Source organism: Pezoporus flaviventris, unplaced genomic scaffold (genome assembly GCF_033815535.1).
Source record: "Pezoporus flaviventris isolate CSIRO_AGI_PZ_B2104156 unplaced genomic scaffold, CSIRO_AGI_Pfla_v1 ptg000108l, whole genome shotgun sequence".
Classification (NCBI taxonomy): domain Eukaryota; kingdom Metazoa; phylum Chordata; class Aves; order Psittaciformes; family Psittacidae; genus Pezoporus; species Pezoporus flaviventris.
This window is the reverse complement of record NW_026892656.1, coordinates 60,433-75,143: the sequence shown is the minus strand read 5'-3', so window position 1 is coordinate 75,143 and position 14,711 is coordinate 60,433. Positions and strand designations below refer to the sequence as shown.

The window sequence follows — 14,711 nt, the reverse complement described above, 5'->3', positions numbered from 1 at the left end:
CTGTGGTAGGGCAAAGATAATTCTTTGTTTCTGTGAGGCAGCCAGCTGGTGAGCACCAAAGACAGCACCTCAAGTGACTCTTCATACAGCTTAGAGACATACACAGGAGCAGAAAGGTACAACTAACTGCACTCCTGAACCACGAGACTTCTTAAACACAAGGTCTCACTACTGTACAGTAACAGCCCTATGCTGCCACAAGCCTCCCAGCAAACAGCCACCACCTTGTAAATGTCTGCTCTCTGACGCCCTGCTTCCTTCCCAGCACAACCCACACCTCCTGGGAGCCTGCCCCAAGGCAAAGCGGTCCCAGATGTCCTGGTGTGTGCACTTACCTCTCACTTTTGACTCCAAGTAGGAGGGTATGTCCTCAGATGTCAGGATCTGGGGGAGGCATGTGGGAGCACCAACACCCTGCCCCAGGTAGGAGGCAGGCGGGTAGTAGGAGCACACGCGGTACTGGGAGCTCACGGCATTGCGGCTCTCCATACCCTTCACCTGTAGAGAGAAGCCAACAGCAGTCTGTGAAAGCTGAGCCCAAGTGCCTCTGCCCCCCTGCCCACTGCCCCACAAGCGCACAGGGTGTAAATGAAAGTAAAATCCTGACATACTGGATTTGGGTTTTTGCTCTGGTTGTTTGACAACATGCCCACACTGCTGAGATACAGGCAAGCTGGTGTGGAATGGGATGCAACCTGGCAGCAACAGCAGCAGCACTGGCATATCTCTGGCTCACTCACCTTACCTCAGCAGGAGCTGCACCTGGCACACAAGCACATACCCTTCACTGCAAGGAGCTTACCCTTCACTGCAAGGAGCCTCATGCCAAGTCCTCTGCTTATGGCACAGACGACACAATGAGAAGCTTTCTAGACCTGTTCAACTGCACACACCTGGCCAGCGTCAGAGGTGAAGTGTCCATCGAATCCCTATACCTCCCCAGGGAACAGCCCCTCTAAGAGTGATGGTAACTGCTCTGCTAGAGACCTACAGGGTGCCTAAGGACAGCCCTACCAGCCGGCTCCCTTGGCACACATTCCACAGCACCCAAGCAGTGATGCGCATACACAGATGCATCACTTGTTGCGATCCAGTAAGATGGAAAAATATTTTCCTGATTTACCCAGAAAAACCAAGCTGTGGACAGACTACATGAGAAGCCTTCAACAGAGCCACAGCTAGAGACCAGCCATAAGGTCCGCTGTGTCAGCACAGTGTCCACCAGACCAAACCTGCAGTAAAGTTGGCAGCACTCAGAAATCAAGGTTTATCCTACTCCAATACTCTTAAGACAATCCAACCTGATCTCCTTAGATCTTTATGAAAGAAATGCCATCTGCTATTATTTGTTCCAAAGCCCTACAATATAATGTGGCTACAGCACTGAAAAAATGCAGCCAAACACTTCAAAAGATTAAGATTTTCAACAGGAAAGGTAACACCACCTGCTCTCCCTAAGTCTTTTTGGCAGCGAATGATTGCAATATGGAAAGCTTCCAGGCAGAGAAAAAAATCACAGGTATAATGGCAGCATTGCCAACAGTAATGTACATCCAGCTACGCCATTAGATATCATCTTCACAAGCAGAAGTCCCTCATAGCTTCTCCAGCCACATGATACCTCAGCCAGAGGAGCTCTGCCTGCTGTGGTGGGTCACAGCCAGCCATTCATGAAGCCCTGCTTCTCAGGCCTTCCCAGGCTGGGGAGCTCAGAGCCAGGGAGCACTGAGGGCAGGGAGTGAACCTGCTGTCCTGGATGGCTGCCCTGCCCCAGCAGACACCCAGGATCTGTCCTGGCAGAAGGAGCCACTGGCACCTCCAGTGAGAAGCCAGAATGGAGTCACCCCTTGTTTTCCTAGGGCCCCCTTAATAACTCAATATTCATTTTATTATGCATAGCTGGAAATAACGTGGCTCGGTCACATTAAATTCTGCTGGTGCTGAGACAGAGGGCAATATCCCACTTTCCACGTGGAGCCAGGTTTACAGCAAGATGAAGTGGCAAGAGAGAGGGGTGGCTGTTTACAAGGAAGCAAAGTACACCTCTGCCTGTCTTCTGACAGCAGCACAGTCACGTGTATTTGCACATGACTGAGGGATTGGCAGGACATGCTTTTTCAGCCTGTGAAAGAGCAAGTTTTTCTACTGTAATTTAAAGCAATAATTAAAATGTAATTTTTGTACCATCTGTACTCTATGCATGCAGAGAAAGCTCAATATGCACTCAAGTTCCATGCATGATGAACACTAAATTGCTTTTAAAAAAATGCCACGTATCATCCCAAGGAAGCCTGAAATTGAAAAAGCCACCGACATCCCTCTGCTGTTCTGAAAACGGCAGCCTTCTCTTGGAAACAGACATCTGTGCTTTGTACAGACTTCTTCACCAAAACCCAGGCTGCCTCCACCCTGAAATTATGGATTAGCAACATGAACTGCCCAAAAACTCAGTCCAAAGGGCATTTTGCATCTGCACATCCACAAAGCTCAACAGCTCTAGAAGCACTTGGGGGAAAAAGGGTTAGTGAATTCCTCTCTGCCTGCTGTTCTCCATGCACTATCTTCTCTCCCTCAGTGGGGCAGGGCTGCAGGCAGCAGCCGTGGTCCTCACATCCCCACCTCTCCCTTGTGCAAGTGCATGTGTGCACACGTACAATGGAGAGAAGGTTTCCTACAGCAGACAGCATTATTTCAGCTGTAACAAAATGGAGGGATCACTCCCTAGGACTTAAATGATCATGTGCATGTTTTCTCTCCTTGTGGAGTGGATGCAGTGACCTGTTTCCTTCAAACATTTTCTTGGGGTTTTTCTCCATTTCTTAAAAAAACCAACTACCTAAAATCTCTGGATGCAATGAATTATTACTACTATTAGTATTAGTGTGTGGTAGCTGGCTAGCAAGAGACATGTTTTATAATCTTATTACCCACACCAAGTCTATGAACCGACAGCCACAGGCTTGGCTCTGCAAAGAATATGCGGTGTATTAATCGCTGAAGAAATCTAAAAGCTTTTGGTTTTATTAAACTGTTTAGAATACACACTGCAGTAAATCTGAAACGTAAGGTTTCCTTTTTATAGAGCTTAGCAGTTCTATTTTACAGTAACAATAAAAAAACAACCAGTTGTAAAAATTCTTGACCTTAGCACTGCATTAAAAAGGGGGCTTAGGAGATCACTACTCCATGAGAAGGGGCATTTGCTCTGTATTAACTCCTGCAGCTCTGGACAGTCCTTGCATATTTTTGGGTGCCAGAAAGGGAAATAAAACAGCCATTGGGAGGCCATGAAATATTGGTATTATTTCTAAATCAGGGCAAATCAGCTTTCCAGGTGTTGCAGCCAGATGCCAGGTCCTCCCCTGGCTCCTGTCCTGGAGGAACACTGCGGTCATGTAGGGATCACAGTAGGAGATGCCTGGCCCTCTAGTGTCTTCTCCTGCTTCCCTTGCCCTTTCCAGCCCTACAGCGAGGCCAAGACAGGTAGGGGATGGGATGGCCCCACAAACCACTCTGGTTTGTATCACTGCAAGCTACACCCCAGAAGAACAAGGCATGTTTTAGGTAAGGAAGTGCTGTGGAGGGGAAGGGCATGCACTTGCTCTTTGCAGAGAGCAATCTGAGCTCCAGAGTTGAACTCTGCATTGCTTACTTACAGTACGTCCCTGTCTGGCCACACATCACTCTGTGAGCAGGACTGATTCACCAAGTACCTCTCTGACTTCAGTGGGAGAAACACATGTGGCCTATTCAACATTTACAGGTTCCCCTAAACTGTACAACACAGCACACACTCAGTAACTTCTTACAGGATGTGTATTTCAAGCAACAGTGGCATGCGTAGAACTTATGAGCAAACAAATATGGCCTGATTAAAACACCATGCATTCAGCGAAAATTCTTTCCATGTTCCCTTGAGAAGCTGATACGAGGAATCATAGAGGCAGCTACAGCTTGTCTGCAAACATGCAAGCCGGAAGCAGAATTTTTCCATCACTACAGCAGTGCCCAACAGTGACAAAATACTTAGCAAAAGACAGGGAAGTACAAAGAAAAGAGAATGCTCTTGCACCAGTTCAGACCATTCCCCTGTAAAAGCTTTCTCAAGAGGTGGTGGAAAAGCAACATAAAGCTCCTCCTCTCCAAGCTCCTGGCAGCATCTGCATAACCACTACATATCTTCTTCACCGAGGAAGAGCTGAGGAGGCAGGCAGAAAGTTCTCCTTCCAGCTCTGAAGACTAGAAAACAGTCCTGCCCTTCCCAGGTGATTTATTCAGACAAAATACCTCCCAGGTAGATCTTTAATTTTCAGAAGCTGCCAGCTGCAATCTCCTTGCAAGCAAGCCAGCATTACTCTTAGCAGTACATTCACATTTTGCAGTTGATCTGGACCATGTGGTGTATTCCCCAAAAGGACAAGCAGGAGGAGGCTGCAGATGCTAATCCTGTGTGAAAACAGCTGCAAAGAATTCAGAACAAAGAAGAGATCAAAGTACTATCCTTTGACTCTGCCACTGGTGTGCCCCATGGTCTGGGCCAAGCCACTTCGCCCAGGCTTTCCATCCTTCTGTCTCACCCATGACTCACCAACAGATGCTTAAACCAACACCAGTAACTATGGAAACATCAGAGAAACTCTGTTAAAAGTTTTAACAAAGCCTGCTCGCTCCTTCTGCCTTGATCTTAACAATAAAGCCAGCTTTAGGGTGGCATAAAATTATATTTTGCATTTATGTGTCATTGACTGCAAACAACAGAATTCACACGTCATTTTTTATGACATGAGGTGACAAGGCAGCCACTGGGCACCAGAGTGGGAATCCACACATCAGGAATCTCCACTGTCATCTGCAGGATGTGTGATGGTGGGCAAGTTATTTAACACTTCCCTGCCTCAGTTTCCCCAGCTGTAAACCAGGGTTGCCGCTACTCTCCCACCTTGTGATGCTTCTGCCCATGAGCTGACCCTGTACGACTACAGCTGCACTTGCGCTGCCCAAGGTGGCTTTGTTTCATTCCTAAAACCAGCTAAGCACATTTTCCAGCATGAGCTAAAAATAAGTCTATGATATCCTGCCTTGACTTACTTTGATTCTAGCACAGAAAATACAAGAGACATCTATATCTGTCGCTCCTTGATAGACAAACTTAATTAACCTTTGCTATTCTGTTCCAACCTATTCTTTTAGACAAAGGCAGTGACCCATAAACAATATGTTACCATCAGAATCTCAACTGCGGTGACACCTAGAGATATAGCCCTATCAGCAGTATCGGAAAATAAACAGCTTAGATTAGCTCCTCCAAGAAATATGGATTGCATTCATGTCACACATGAGCTGTCAGAAACATTAGGATACTTTTAGCATAAATCTGTAGTGTGAAGGGTATGTTATGAATACAGTATATAATACACTACTTACACATAAAATTGGGATTGTGTCAGGTGACTTGTGTTATATGTATGTGTATATATTTACACAAACAAACATTTTACACCTATTTCTGGAGAGTTACACCACACAATAGACCTGTAAGAAGTCCAGGCTTATTGGAGGAAAAACTATGCCAGAAACTAGAAACAGGTTGTGGAAGCTGAAAAAAATTAATCTTTTTTTACTAGCAAACAGCTATTCCTAAGAATTCAAACTGCTAGCTGCCCTATCACAGCCATACTCTTCTGGATTTAGTGAAAGACAGGTTTTTATGTTTGCTGCTTTTAAAGAAATCCTTAAAACACAGCTTTCTACCCCAGCAAAGCTAACTCTTTCACTGCCAAATAGTAAATAAAATTCCCATATTAGAAAATATGTTAAAATTTCCCGTAAAGTTTCTCAGTCTGACTCTCACAAATACTTATTTCAGTTGTTTGCTCTAAACTGGTTTAAGGAATGAGAATACTGGTTTGCCAAGCTCCATTTAAAAAAAAAACAAAAAACAACAGTAAAAGCCCACCTCAGAGCATGAAACAGAAATTATATGAAATTCTGAAATTTGTCCAAAATCTCTTGGCCAGCCTTAATCTTTCTCTGAAGCAGGATGCCTGGAGTTACCAAGGTAACAAAGAAAACACAGATACTGGTCCCCAGCTGTGGGGCACATTCTGTATCTTGCAGGTTTTTAATGGTTGTAAGAGTTTTAACACTTTATGGAGAGGACACGTGACTCACAAGGAGTCACAATAATCCTTATGCTGTGAGTCACACGCCAGCAGTTTCATGGCCAGCTTGGAGAATGAAACCTGATTAGACTCAGGTATGTCCATCCAGGTTTTACTTCTGTTGTGGTACAAAAGACTGCAGTCACCCCACCATTTTGCAGTTGCTGCCCCTAAAGTGGGTTGCAGTGAAACTGATTTCAGAAGACTGTATACAACAATGCCCTGACTTGCAGTACTAATGTTGGTGAACGCATTTAACTGTTAACTGGATTGAACGCACAATTATGAAAGCTTCAAGGGAGGGTCCAGACACAGAACTCTAGTGAAGGAGATGCACAGTAATCACCACATCTGCATTTCCTCTGCGACAGAGGATTGCCTTTTCTTCAGGTGTTAACACTAGACGTATCTGATTACCTGTCTTACAGCTGGCAAAAGCAGCAGGATATAAATGACTGAAGGGTTCTTGACCAAAAGTATTGTCTTCATTATACTTACAAATCACAATGGATAGAATTTCCAGGATAACTGTACCAATGAACAAAACCTACACACAAATAAAGTTGCACCTCTATGAATCTACTCAAATACACAAGCCTCAGCAAAGAATGAAGACTAATGAAATCTGACAATCTACATTAAAGATTGAGTGATTCTGTTTATTTGCCAAGATTCAATGATGCATTAATCCTCATCCCATCCTTCACATACACACACATTTCCTCCCTTTCTCCCTTTCTCCCTGAATTCTGAAAGAGCAGACAGCTGGGCTGATTAAGGCTTTTGTCTGCATCCACAGGTTATCTTACTTTATGCAATTCTCCTTGTCTGCTTAAAGTTACTCCAGGACAAGCGAGCCTCTACTATCAGAGCCTGGAAAAGGCAGAGGTCTTATCTACATGCCTTCAAATAGGATACCTTCCAGTCAGCACACGGGTAGCTTATGCAAAGAAACCCTCCTGTGACTCACAGCTTAGCCAGCTAGCCTGATTCGGTTATAGCAAACATTGTACAGCTACAATTTTGGTAAAGAAGCAAAAATCAAAAACCTCAATGAAAACAGTTACAAGCACTACTGCTCACATGAGGAGACTCTCTTGTCCTGGAAGACTGGTTAAGAAATCCCATGCATATAAAGAAATAAACCCAACCAGTACAGGCACTCCAACAAAAATCCCTGTGTAGATACACCTACGTGTTTCCTTTGGAGAATCAGCCTGCATGGGTTTGCCACGGAACCCCCTTGAAGGTGTAAGCAAGGTCTGATTCCTCTTTGCGGATCATTCTCTGAAACTCTCCTGTAACTCCTTACTGTGCTTGACAAGACTAATTCATTCTTCTTCATTTAACACTCCTTTTGCGATCATCTGTTGCTGGTAAACCTCCATGCGCAAAATTGATGTTTAACCATGTGCTGCAGCTAAGAGCTTGTTCCCCCTACAACACAGTAAGGTTTTACAACCTTGGCACCACACCTTCAAACATTATCTAGCCTGGCTCTCACTAAAACTTTTTACGGTTACTTGTGCAATGTAATGATGTCATAATAATATTCAAACCCCATGATTTGTAACTCTTCCAGCAACAACAATCCTTCTTGCAGATCAGCCTGTGAGAAACAGCCTATTTACACAACACCTTGAACTACACTCTCCCTCTGAAAAGAAGAGGCACATTCTCATTTTAGGCAATTTAGAAGCTTGGGGAGATGTCACACTGCAGCCAGAAAGCCCCACCTCTAGTCTCTCCGCACAAACACCTCATCAGAACAGCACTGACAGATCCCAAAAGATTTGGCCAGGAGAAATTAAAATCTCAGGTGAGGTAAATCACTACATTTACTTAGAGGTGAATACTCTGTGATGCATCCCACAAGGTGGGACTGAACAAACAGCACCTGGAGCCTGACGGTGCAAGGGAAATGGTTCTTTTTGACAACATTTTTTTCCTTAATTACCTTTTTGGTATCCTGCAAATTTGAGTGGCACTTAAACAGAAGACTCTGCCAGATTCTTACAGATTCTGCAGGGACTGAAGAGAAAAATCCATGAAAAACAGGCTATAGCTTTTATTTCTTTAATGCCTGTCAAAGGTCCCACAAGAAACAGGCGATCTCACAGTGAGACAATGGACCCTCTAGTCCCAAACTTCATACATACACAGTCTAGTTTCAAAACACAGACAGAAGACGACAACAGAACTGAGAGTACATCATCTTCATTCCAAGGTTTAACAGTTTAACATCTTTTTAACATACCCTCACGTCTCTCTTCCTCAAACACTATGTGCTAGGATAGTCATACCTTCAATTTACTTTTCTTTTTCTCAAGCAAGTAAAATCACAGACATCTCTGCTGGCTGGAGGAATGGTGAAGTGTGAGACTACACGCCTGCACAAACATCAATTTCAGAAGACAGATGTTGCTGCCCCTCATTTGTGTTGTGACAGTGTTTCCAAGCATCAGTTCTGCAGTAGTCTCTTCCAAATTAGGTACTGCAAAAACTTCAGAAATAAATTCTCATCTGAAACACTCTACTATGATGTGCCAAGTTAACCCAAACAACCAAAATGAAAAAGCTGAAACAGCACTGGCACCTCACCTTATTATCACACACAAAATCCTATCCCAAGCTTGCCTTGACTCTCACCCTGGTCTAATGATCAAATTCAGCAGAGCTAGAGAGGATGCCTCTGCATTTCCAGGACCTTCCCATGAAAAAAGTGTCTAATGATATAAAAACCTCACTGAAGGTGATGTGGACTGCTGCAATACTTGTAATCACTCTGGTCTTAGTTCCAGCTCCTTTGTATCAGAAGTTAAAATGCTCTTTCAGTGCTGGTTCCTGCGCCAGAACTGCTACAGGAATGCTCTGTCAGCAAATGGGCCATCCCATTTGTTCCCTTCAGAAAGGAAGTTTTGGTGGACGTTTCATCTTTCATTGTTGAGTGGTTTCATAACACAGCCTTTGTAAGAAGGCAGCCTGCCCCCTCTTGATGCTCTGCTCTACACAAGAGATCTGCCCTCTCCTGCCCTTGGACAAGGGACATGGGGCATACAGATTCTCAGAGAGTGCACCCTCCCTGAGCTCAATCTCAGACACAGAAGCATCACTGCAGCCCAAGACCAAACACCCTCAGGGTGACGGAAATGGCTCCACTTACTTTGACAAGAATCCCATTTCTTGGCAGATTTCTACTTTTTCCAGTCTCCAGCTAGTAGTAAGTTGGAATCTACAATTATCAAGTCTTACAGTGAGAGGGCTCAGTTGGTTTTACACCCTAACTAATGAAGTTAGTTACAGGCACAGACTGTAAACTGTGCTCCCCAGATTGAAATCACAAACCCTGGAGCTGACACTGCCACAACACAACATGCCATGTCACATTCAACTGACAATGACCAGCCCACTGCACAACAGCATAGTCTCCTGGGTCACTTCAGAGACTTGGATGACAGGAAAGACCAGGTTCCTGAAGAGGAAAGTCTCTCAGAAATGACACCTGAAGCTTCCAGGATGCTATTTTGGGGAATCCAGTTGGACTCCTTCTCCAGAAAACAGCTCATAATCTCCTATGTCATAACTCAAAAGACAAAATCAAGTGAGTGGCCTTTTTCCGTGCTTGTGGCAGCCTACCTATACCTGTATCACTGCTTTCATTGTGTTCCATCATAACTGCCACAGCTAATTCTCCTAACATGGGTCCTAATCCCACCCAGAAATCTGGTTGTGGTTTTGCACTGCCATTAAACCAGCTAACAGGAGGTTAGAATCAGGCCTGAGAAACAGGTTATCACCCACCTCACTCTTCCCTGTAACACCTCCGTAACATCATACCTGCCACTGTTTTCCCGACTGGCTTGGCATGTAAGTTGCTGGGAGGCTTCGAAGGCTGTTTTTCATGGCCGACCCTACAATTGTACCCCCATTCTCACTTGAGGAGGGCTCACTGGCCACTGCCATTTGGTACTGGGAGTAGTTGTACAGGTTGTTATAGTAAGGATACAGGGACGGCTGGTAAAAACTGCTGTAGTAGGTGGAGTCCACAACCAAATCAGACGTGCTCTCCAAGTGCCCTCTGCTGGGGATGGAAGGGATGTCCTGAATGAGCATCCGCCCCTCTGGAAAAGAAAGCAAGAAGCCATTATGAGACAGGAGGCTCCATGAAGACCATTACATTTCACCTGCTGATGAGCTACTACTCCTGAAGGCTGGATAGAGAGTAGTAAATAGGAGGAGGGGGGAGCTGAAAGGGAAACACGGCTGGATGTTTGGTAGAAACTCACATGGACTGACTTCCACACAAAGCCTGATACCACCACCTACATACACTAGAGACTGCAAAACAGGACACAAAGCCAACTGCAGGTTAAGATGATGTTCTGAGTCCTCAAGGAGCATCAGGTGACCTGGTGATGATTTACACCAGCTAAGGCTGCAGCCCCCTATTATTCTTATACTGTAACAGTGTGCCATGTCTCTTTTAACCTCCTGGAAGCAGAAAGACTGTAACTACAGGACCCCTCTCCAGCCAGTTTCCTGCAGGTGAGAAGACATTTTCTGAATATGCCTCTGGAAAAAGACAAACAGCCACAAAGCCAAAAGAAGCTGCAGCAGGGGAAGCCCCCCATGATCAGCCAAGGTGTCTCAAAAACGCATGTTACCTCTGAGTGAGCAGAGCAAGGCCCTGCCCAGCCTTCATACCCAAATTTAACTTCTGTTTACCTACAGAACCACAGAGCAGAACAAGTTCCCACACCACTGGCAAAAGAGGAGGAGGAGGGGATTGCTCATGACTTGCTGCCTGCACTCCGGAGTGCCGCCAGACTGCAGGCCAGCTGTCTGCACTCCCCACAGGCTGTCCCCACAAATGTCTGTTTCCCTGCTGTTCCCTAGGGGGAGGGGGCTTCTCAGTGGATGTTTTAAGTCCCATTTTTCTCACTCTAATGTCTAGTGCGACACTCGTGAGGATGAAAAAGGAAGATGCTTGTCGGCACCATGCCACAGCCACGCTCTCTCTGGCATGCTGCATCAGCTGCCTGGCTGAGCCAGCCACAGCAATAAACGGCCACAACCTTGGAAAGTCTAACTACGTGGTGAATACATATTTACATATTTAACAAGGGAGCTACTGTAAATCCTGCCATCCTTGCAGCTCTGGTTCTACCTCACATCCCTGTTACCCTGTCCTGCACCTACCCCTACACAGTGTTCGCAGCATAATGATCGTTTCTGCAAGGAGCTCCTGCTCTTCCTATGTTGTTGTTTAACGCTACCATGGAGAAGTAGAAGATGTGGCCTAAAGCATAATTATTAGCTGTCAAAGGTTATCATGTGGAGGAGATGAAGCAGCATGGACAATAGACACATACGAAATAATACCCCTAACAGGGATGCCAGGCAGGGACTGCCTGGTTTTCTTGCATCTTTTGGTGTATCTGTACCTTGGTTACATACCTGAAAAACGAATACAGGAATTCACCAGCTTCTCAGAGTCATGGTAAGAGCTTCCAGCATACTACACACTAGATCAAATGATCGGTTTTACCAGTTACTACCATTTACAATGCAATTCTGTTTCACTTCTGCAGCTGTAATGAAAGCTGTCTGCAATCACAGATCCTTCCAGGTCACTAAATTATGCAGTGCCCCCATTCAGCTCTTGCTGACATTTTGTTGACATCAATGAACTATACCCATTTATTATTAGCAGAATGTTTTATGCCTCCTGCATCTGATTTTTCTGCCCCACAGCCCTATATGAACGAGAAACAAGCCAGCTAGCCTTTTTCATTGGGAGCACCTCTTTGATTTGTACATAGGAGTCCACAATGCTACAAAAAAACCTTCACAGTTTTTGAACTTCCATATTTTTATGAGATTTTATGATTGCTATTATTCTGCTTCTGGGCAGGCCTCTCTTCAAATCCTTTTGTCAGTGTTTCTGATAAAACCAGAACTTAGACCACTGGCACTGAAAAGCCAGCAGTTCTGATAAATCATGGTTTGACCCACCCCCTGGACTTAGCTCCCAAATAAAGCTGCAGTCTAATTGTTCTGCTTTTCATAATGTAAAATAGAAGCCAAATGCAAAATCCTCTAACATGTTCCCTGCTGGGATACAGATTTCACAGGAGACAGAAATATACAAGGCAGCCAGCCACAGAACTTCTGTCAGGGCTGTGCTATGTTGCACAGATGTGCAGTTTCTTCTGAAACCTCTGCAGTGTCCACTTGCAGGGCATCATAAGAAGCGATAATACCTTCCATGAAGAATGCTAGCACCAGGAACATGGGGCCTCTACATCTACACACGAAAGGTGAGCCACCTTGAGATGCGAGCAGCTCAACTGAAGAGGAGGAGAATGTAGCAGGTTCTGCTGCAACTTTTGGAAAAGTCTCATGCACTACACTTCCTAACATGGGACAAGATGGGCTAGGATATAACACAGACCTGCCCATAGCTACCCACAAAATCGTACAAACATCCTTGCTGTGTCTGTGATGTTCCAGTGGCTGGTAGTCCTACAGCTCCTTCCCAAAGAGCAAGCAGCAGTGACAGTCCTCTGCTGCATTAAATAGGTGCAAAAAAAAAAAAAAAAACAACAACAAAAAAACAACAACAAAAAACAAAAACCAAACCAAAACCTTTCTGCTCTTTCTTTTCCACTTTTACCTCTTATCTGTGGCTGGGGCTACCATGATTTGCATGGATGTGCAAAGGGGTTGACCTGTTGCAGCCCACTTCTCCTTTATCTAGCGGCACAACAGCTGCCAGCAGTTCAGTACTCAGTGTTGTTATTAATCCACCAGAATGGTCCTCTGCTTTCCTTCTGCTGTCTCTCCACTCCCCACTAGCTTCTACAGTACTATCAGCTGTCCTCTCAAAACTCAACACTGAGTTTGTAGAGCCATTCACCTGCTCATTCAGATGCCCATGCACCCATACACATAAATCTCCAGGTGTCAGCAGCCTCAGGCATTTTCCTCTTACATACATGGAATTATGGAATCCATAGTCCTCGTAACATCCCTGGCAAACACTCCTTCTGAGCTGCAGCCACATCACAGGGATGTGCCCCAGCAGATTAGCAATAAAAACAGGAGCCATGGGAAAAGGGAAAGTTCAAGTGAAGGGACAGACACAACGAGCTCCATACAGAACAAGGACTCTTGCCACTGTGATGGAAAGACAGCCAGAAGAGTTTCTCTTCCCTAAATCTCAAGCCACATCATGCTTCTGAAGATGGAAGGACTGGCAGCACCTGACAAAGAACAGGAGAAAGCTGCCACATGCTTCAACTCACATTTTCCCCTGAATTTAGAGGATGAGATTTTCTTTGGTGTTATGGTTTGGGACAAGTCTCTGCTATTTTTCTGTGGCATCTGGAGATTTGGTGCTTCACTCAGGAGAAGACAGATGCCTCCCTCACAGAAGACATACTCTTGTGCCATCTGGACTTTGGGCAGATGTCAGGTCAGACCAGGTCAAAGCACCCCAAAGGTTACTCTAAACTCCTTGCAGTGTTTCACCAGCCAACCTGAGGGAAGCATGCCTCTGGAGAGCTGAGCAAGTCTTTGGTGACTCCAGCATACAACGGGTCAAGGGCAGGTCTGCAGACCTGCAGCTCTTACCCCATCCAGCCTGGCTGATTGTGTCACCTAATGCATGCACCATACAACACACAAAAAATACACACAACTGTAAATACATGAAGGGCAAAGAGTTTTGCTATTAATAGAGAAAGCCCTGAAAGTCTTGGCTTTTTTTCCTGAGCAATGAAAGCTCAGGAAGAAAAACATGTCAGACCAGCCAGTACCTACACAGGGTACCTTCAAAGAAGTGCTAACTGCCAATGGGAACAGAATTAAAGGCCAAAGAACTCTGCTAAAACTCTCCTAGCGATAAAGCAAGGCACTTGGAGATCTGCCCAGAGAAGACTTCACATTTATTGTATGCCCAGGGAGTTTTTGCCCTATCTATGCCAGCTCTCTCTAGACAAAGTGTAGCAGTCAGCTGATGTGCAAGCACACCACTCCTAGGCAGCAGCATCCTCAGGCACAACCACCATTTGCAGAACACAGTGGATCTATTGGAAGCTGTGGCTGTAACTAGATGTTCATTAGCTGGGGTTCCTCTCGCCGCCTTCTTTTGGAGTAATTCTTGACTCCTACCTACAGGCTGAACCTTCCCACAGCCTCACCCCTGGTCACTCAGCAAGCAGTCTTTTTCCACCACCAAAGAGAGTACACCAAGGTTAAGAAAGCAGCTTTCAGCTGTTGCTGTGGTTTGTTGCTTGGGTTCGTTGGTTTGTTTGTTTTCCCAAGTGTAATTCAACACAGCTACATAAATCTCCTGGCAAGGAGAGGGTCCTCCCCTGCCTCAGAACTTGCCAAGTTACAACGCCTGCACATGGCAGGCAGCCCTGAGGTTCACTGCTCTAAGGGAAGCAATTTTTGAGAGGAATTAAGCTGTCAACAAGGCAACTGCTGCTGTACCATCAGGCTCCCACTCTGTCCCTCCACCTGCCTTTTAAAACCAGAGGTCTG

The 14,711-nt window shown here is 45.3% G+C and overlaps 1 protein-coding gene across 1 annotated transcript in view; it reads right to left on the bottom strand.

The window, feature by feature from the left end:
• Positions 1 to 14,711, bottom strand: part of DMRT1 (doublesex and mab-3 related transcription factor 1) — a 56,781-nt gene that overhangs the window by 24,790 nt on the left and 17,280 nt on the right. Inside the window, exons 3-4 of the mRNA XM_061477768.1 lie at positions 9,999 to 10,282; positions 336 to 498 (exon numbers count right to left, since the gene is read on the bottom strand). Of these exons, the coding sequence (XP_061333752.1) occupies positions 336 to 498; positions 9,999 to 10,282 (447 nt within the window). The remainder of the gene's footprint in view (positions 1 to 335; positions 499 to 9,998; positions 10,283 to 14,711) is intronic.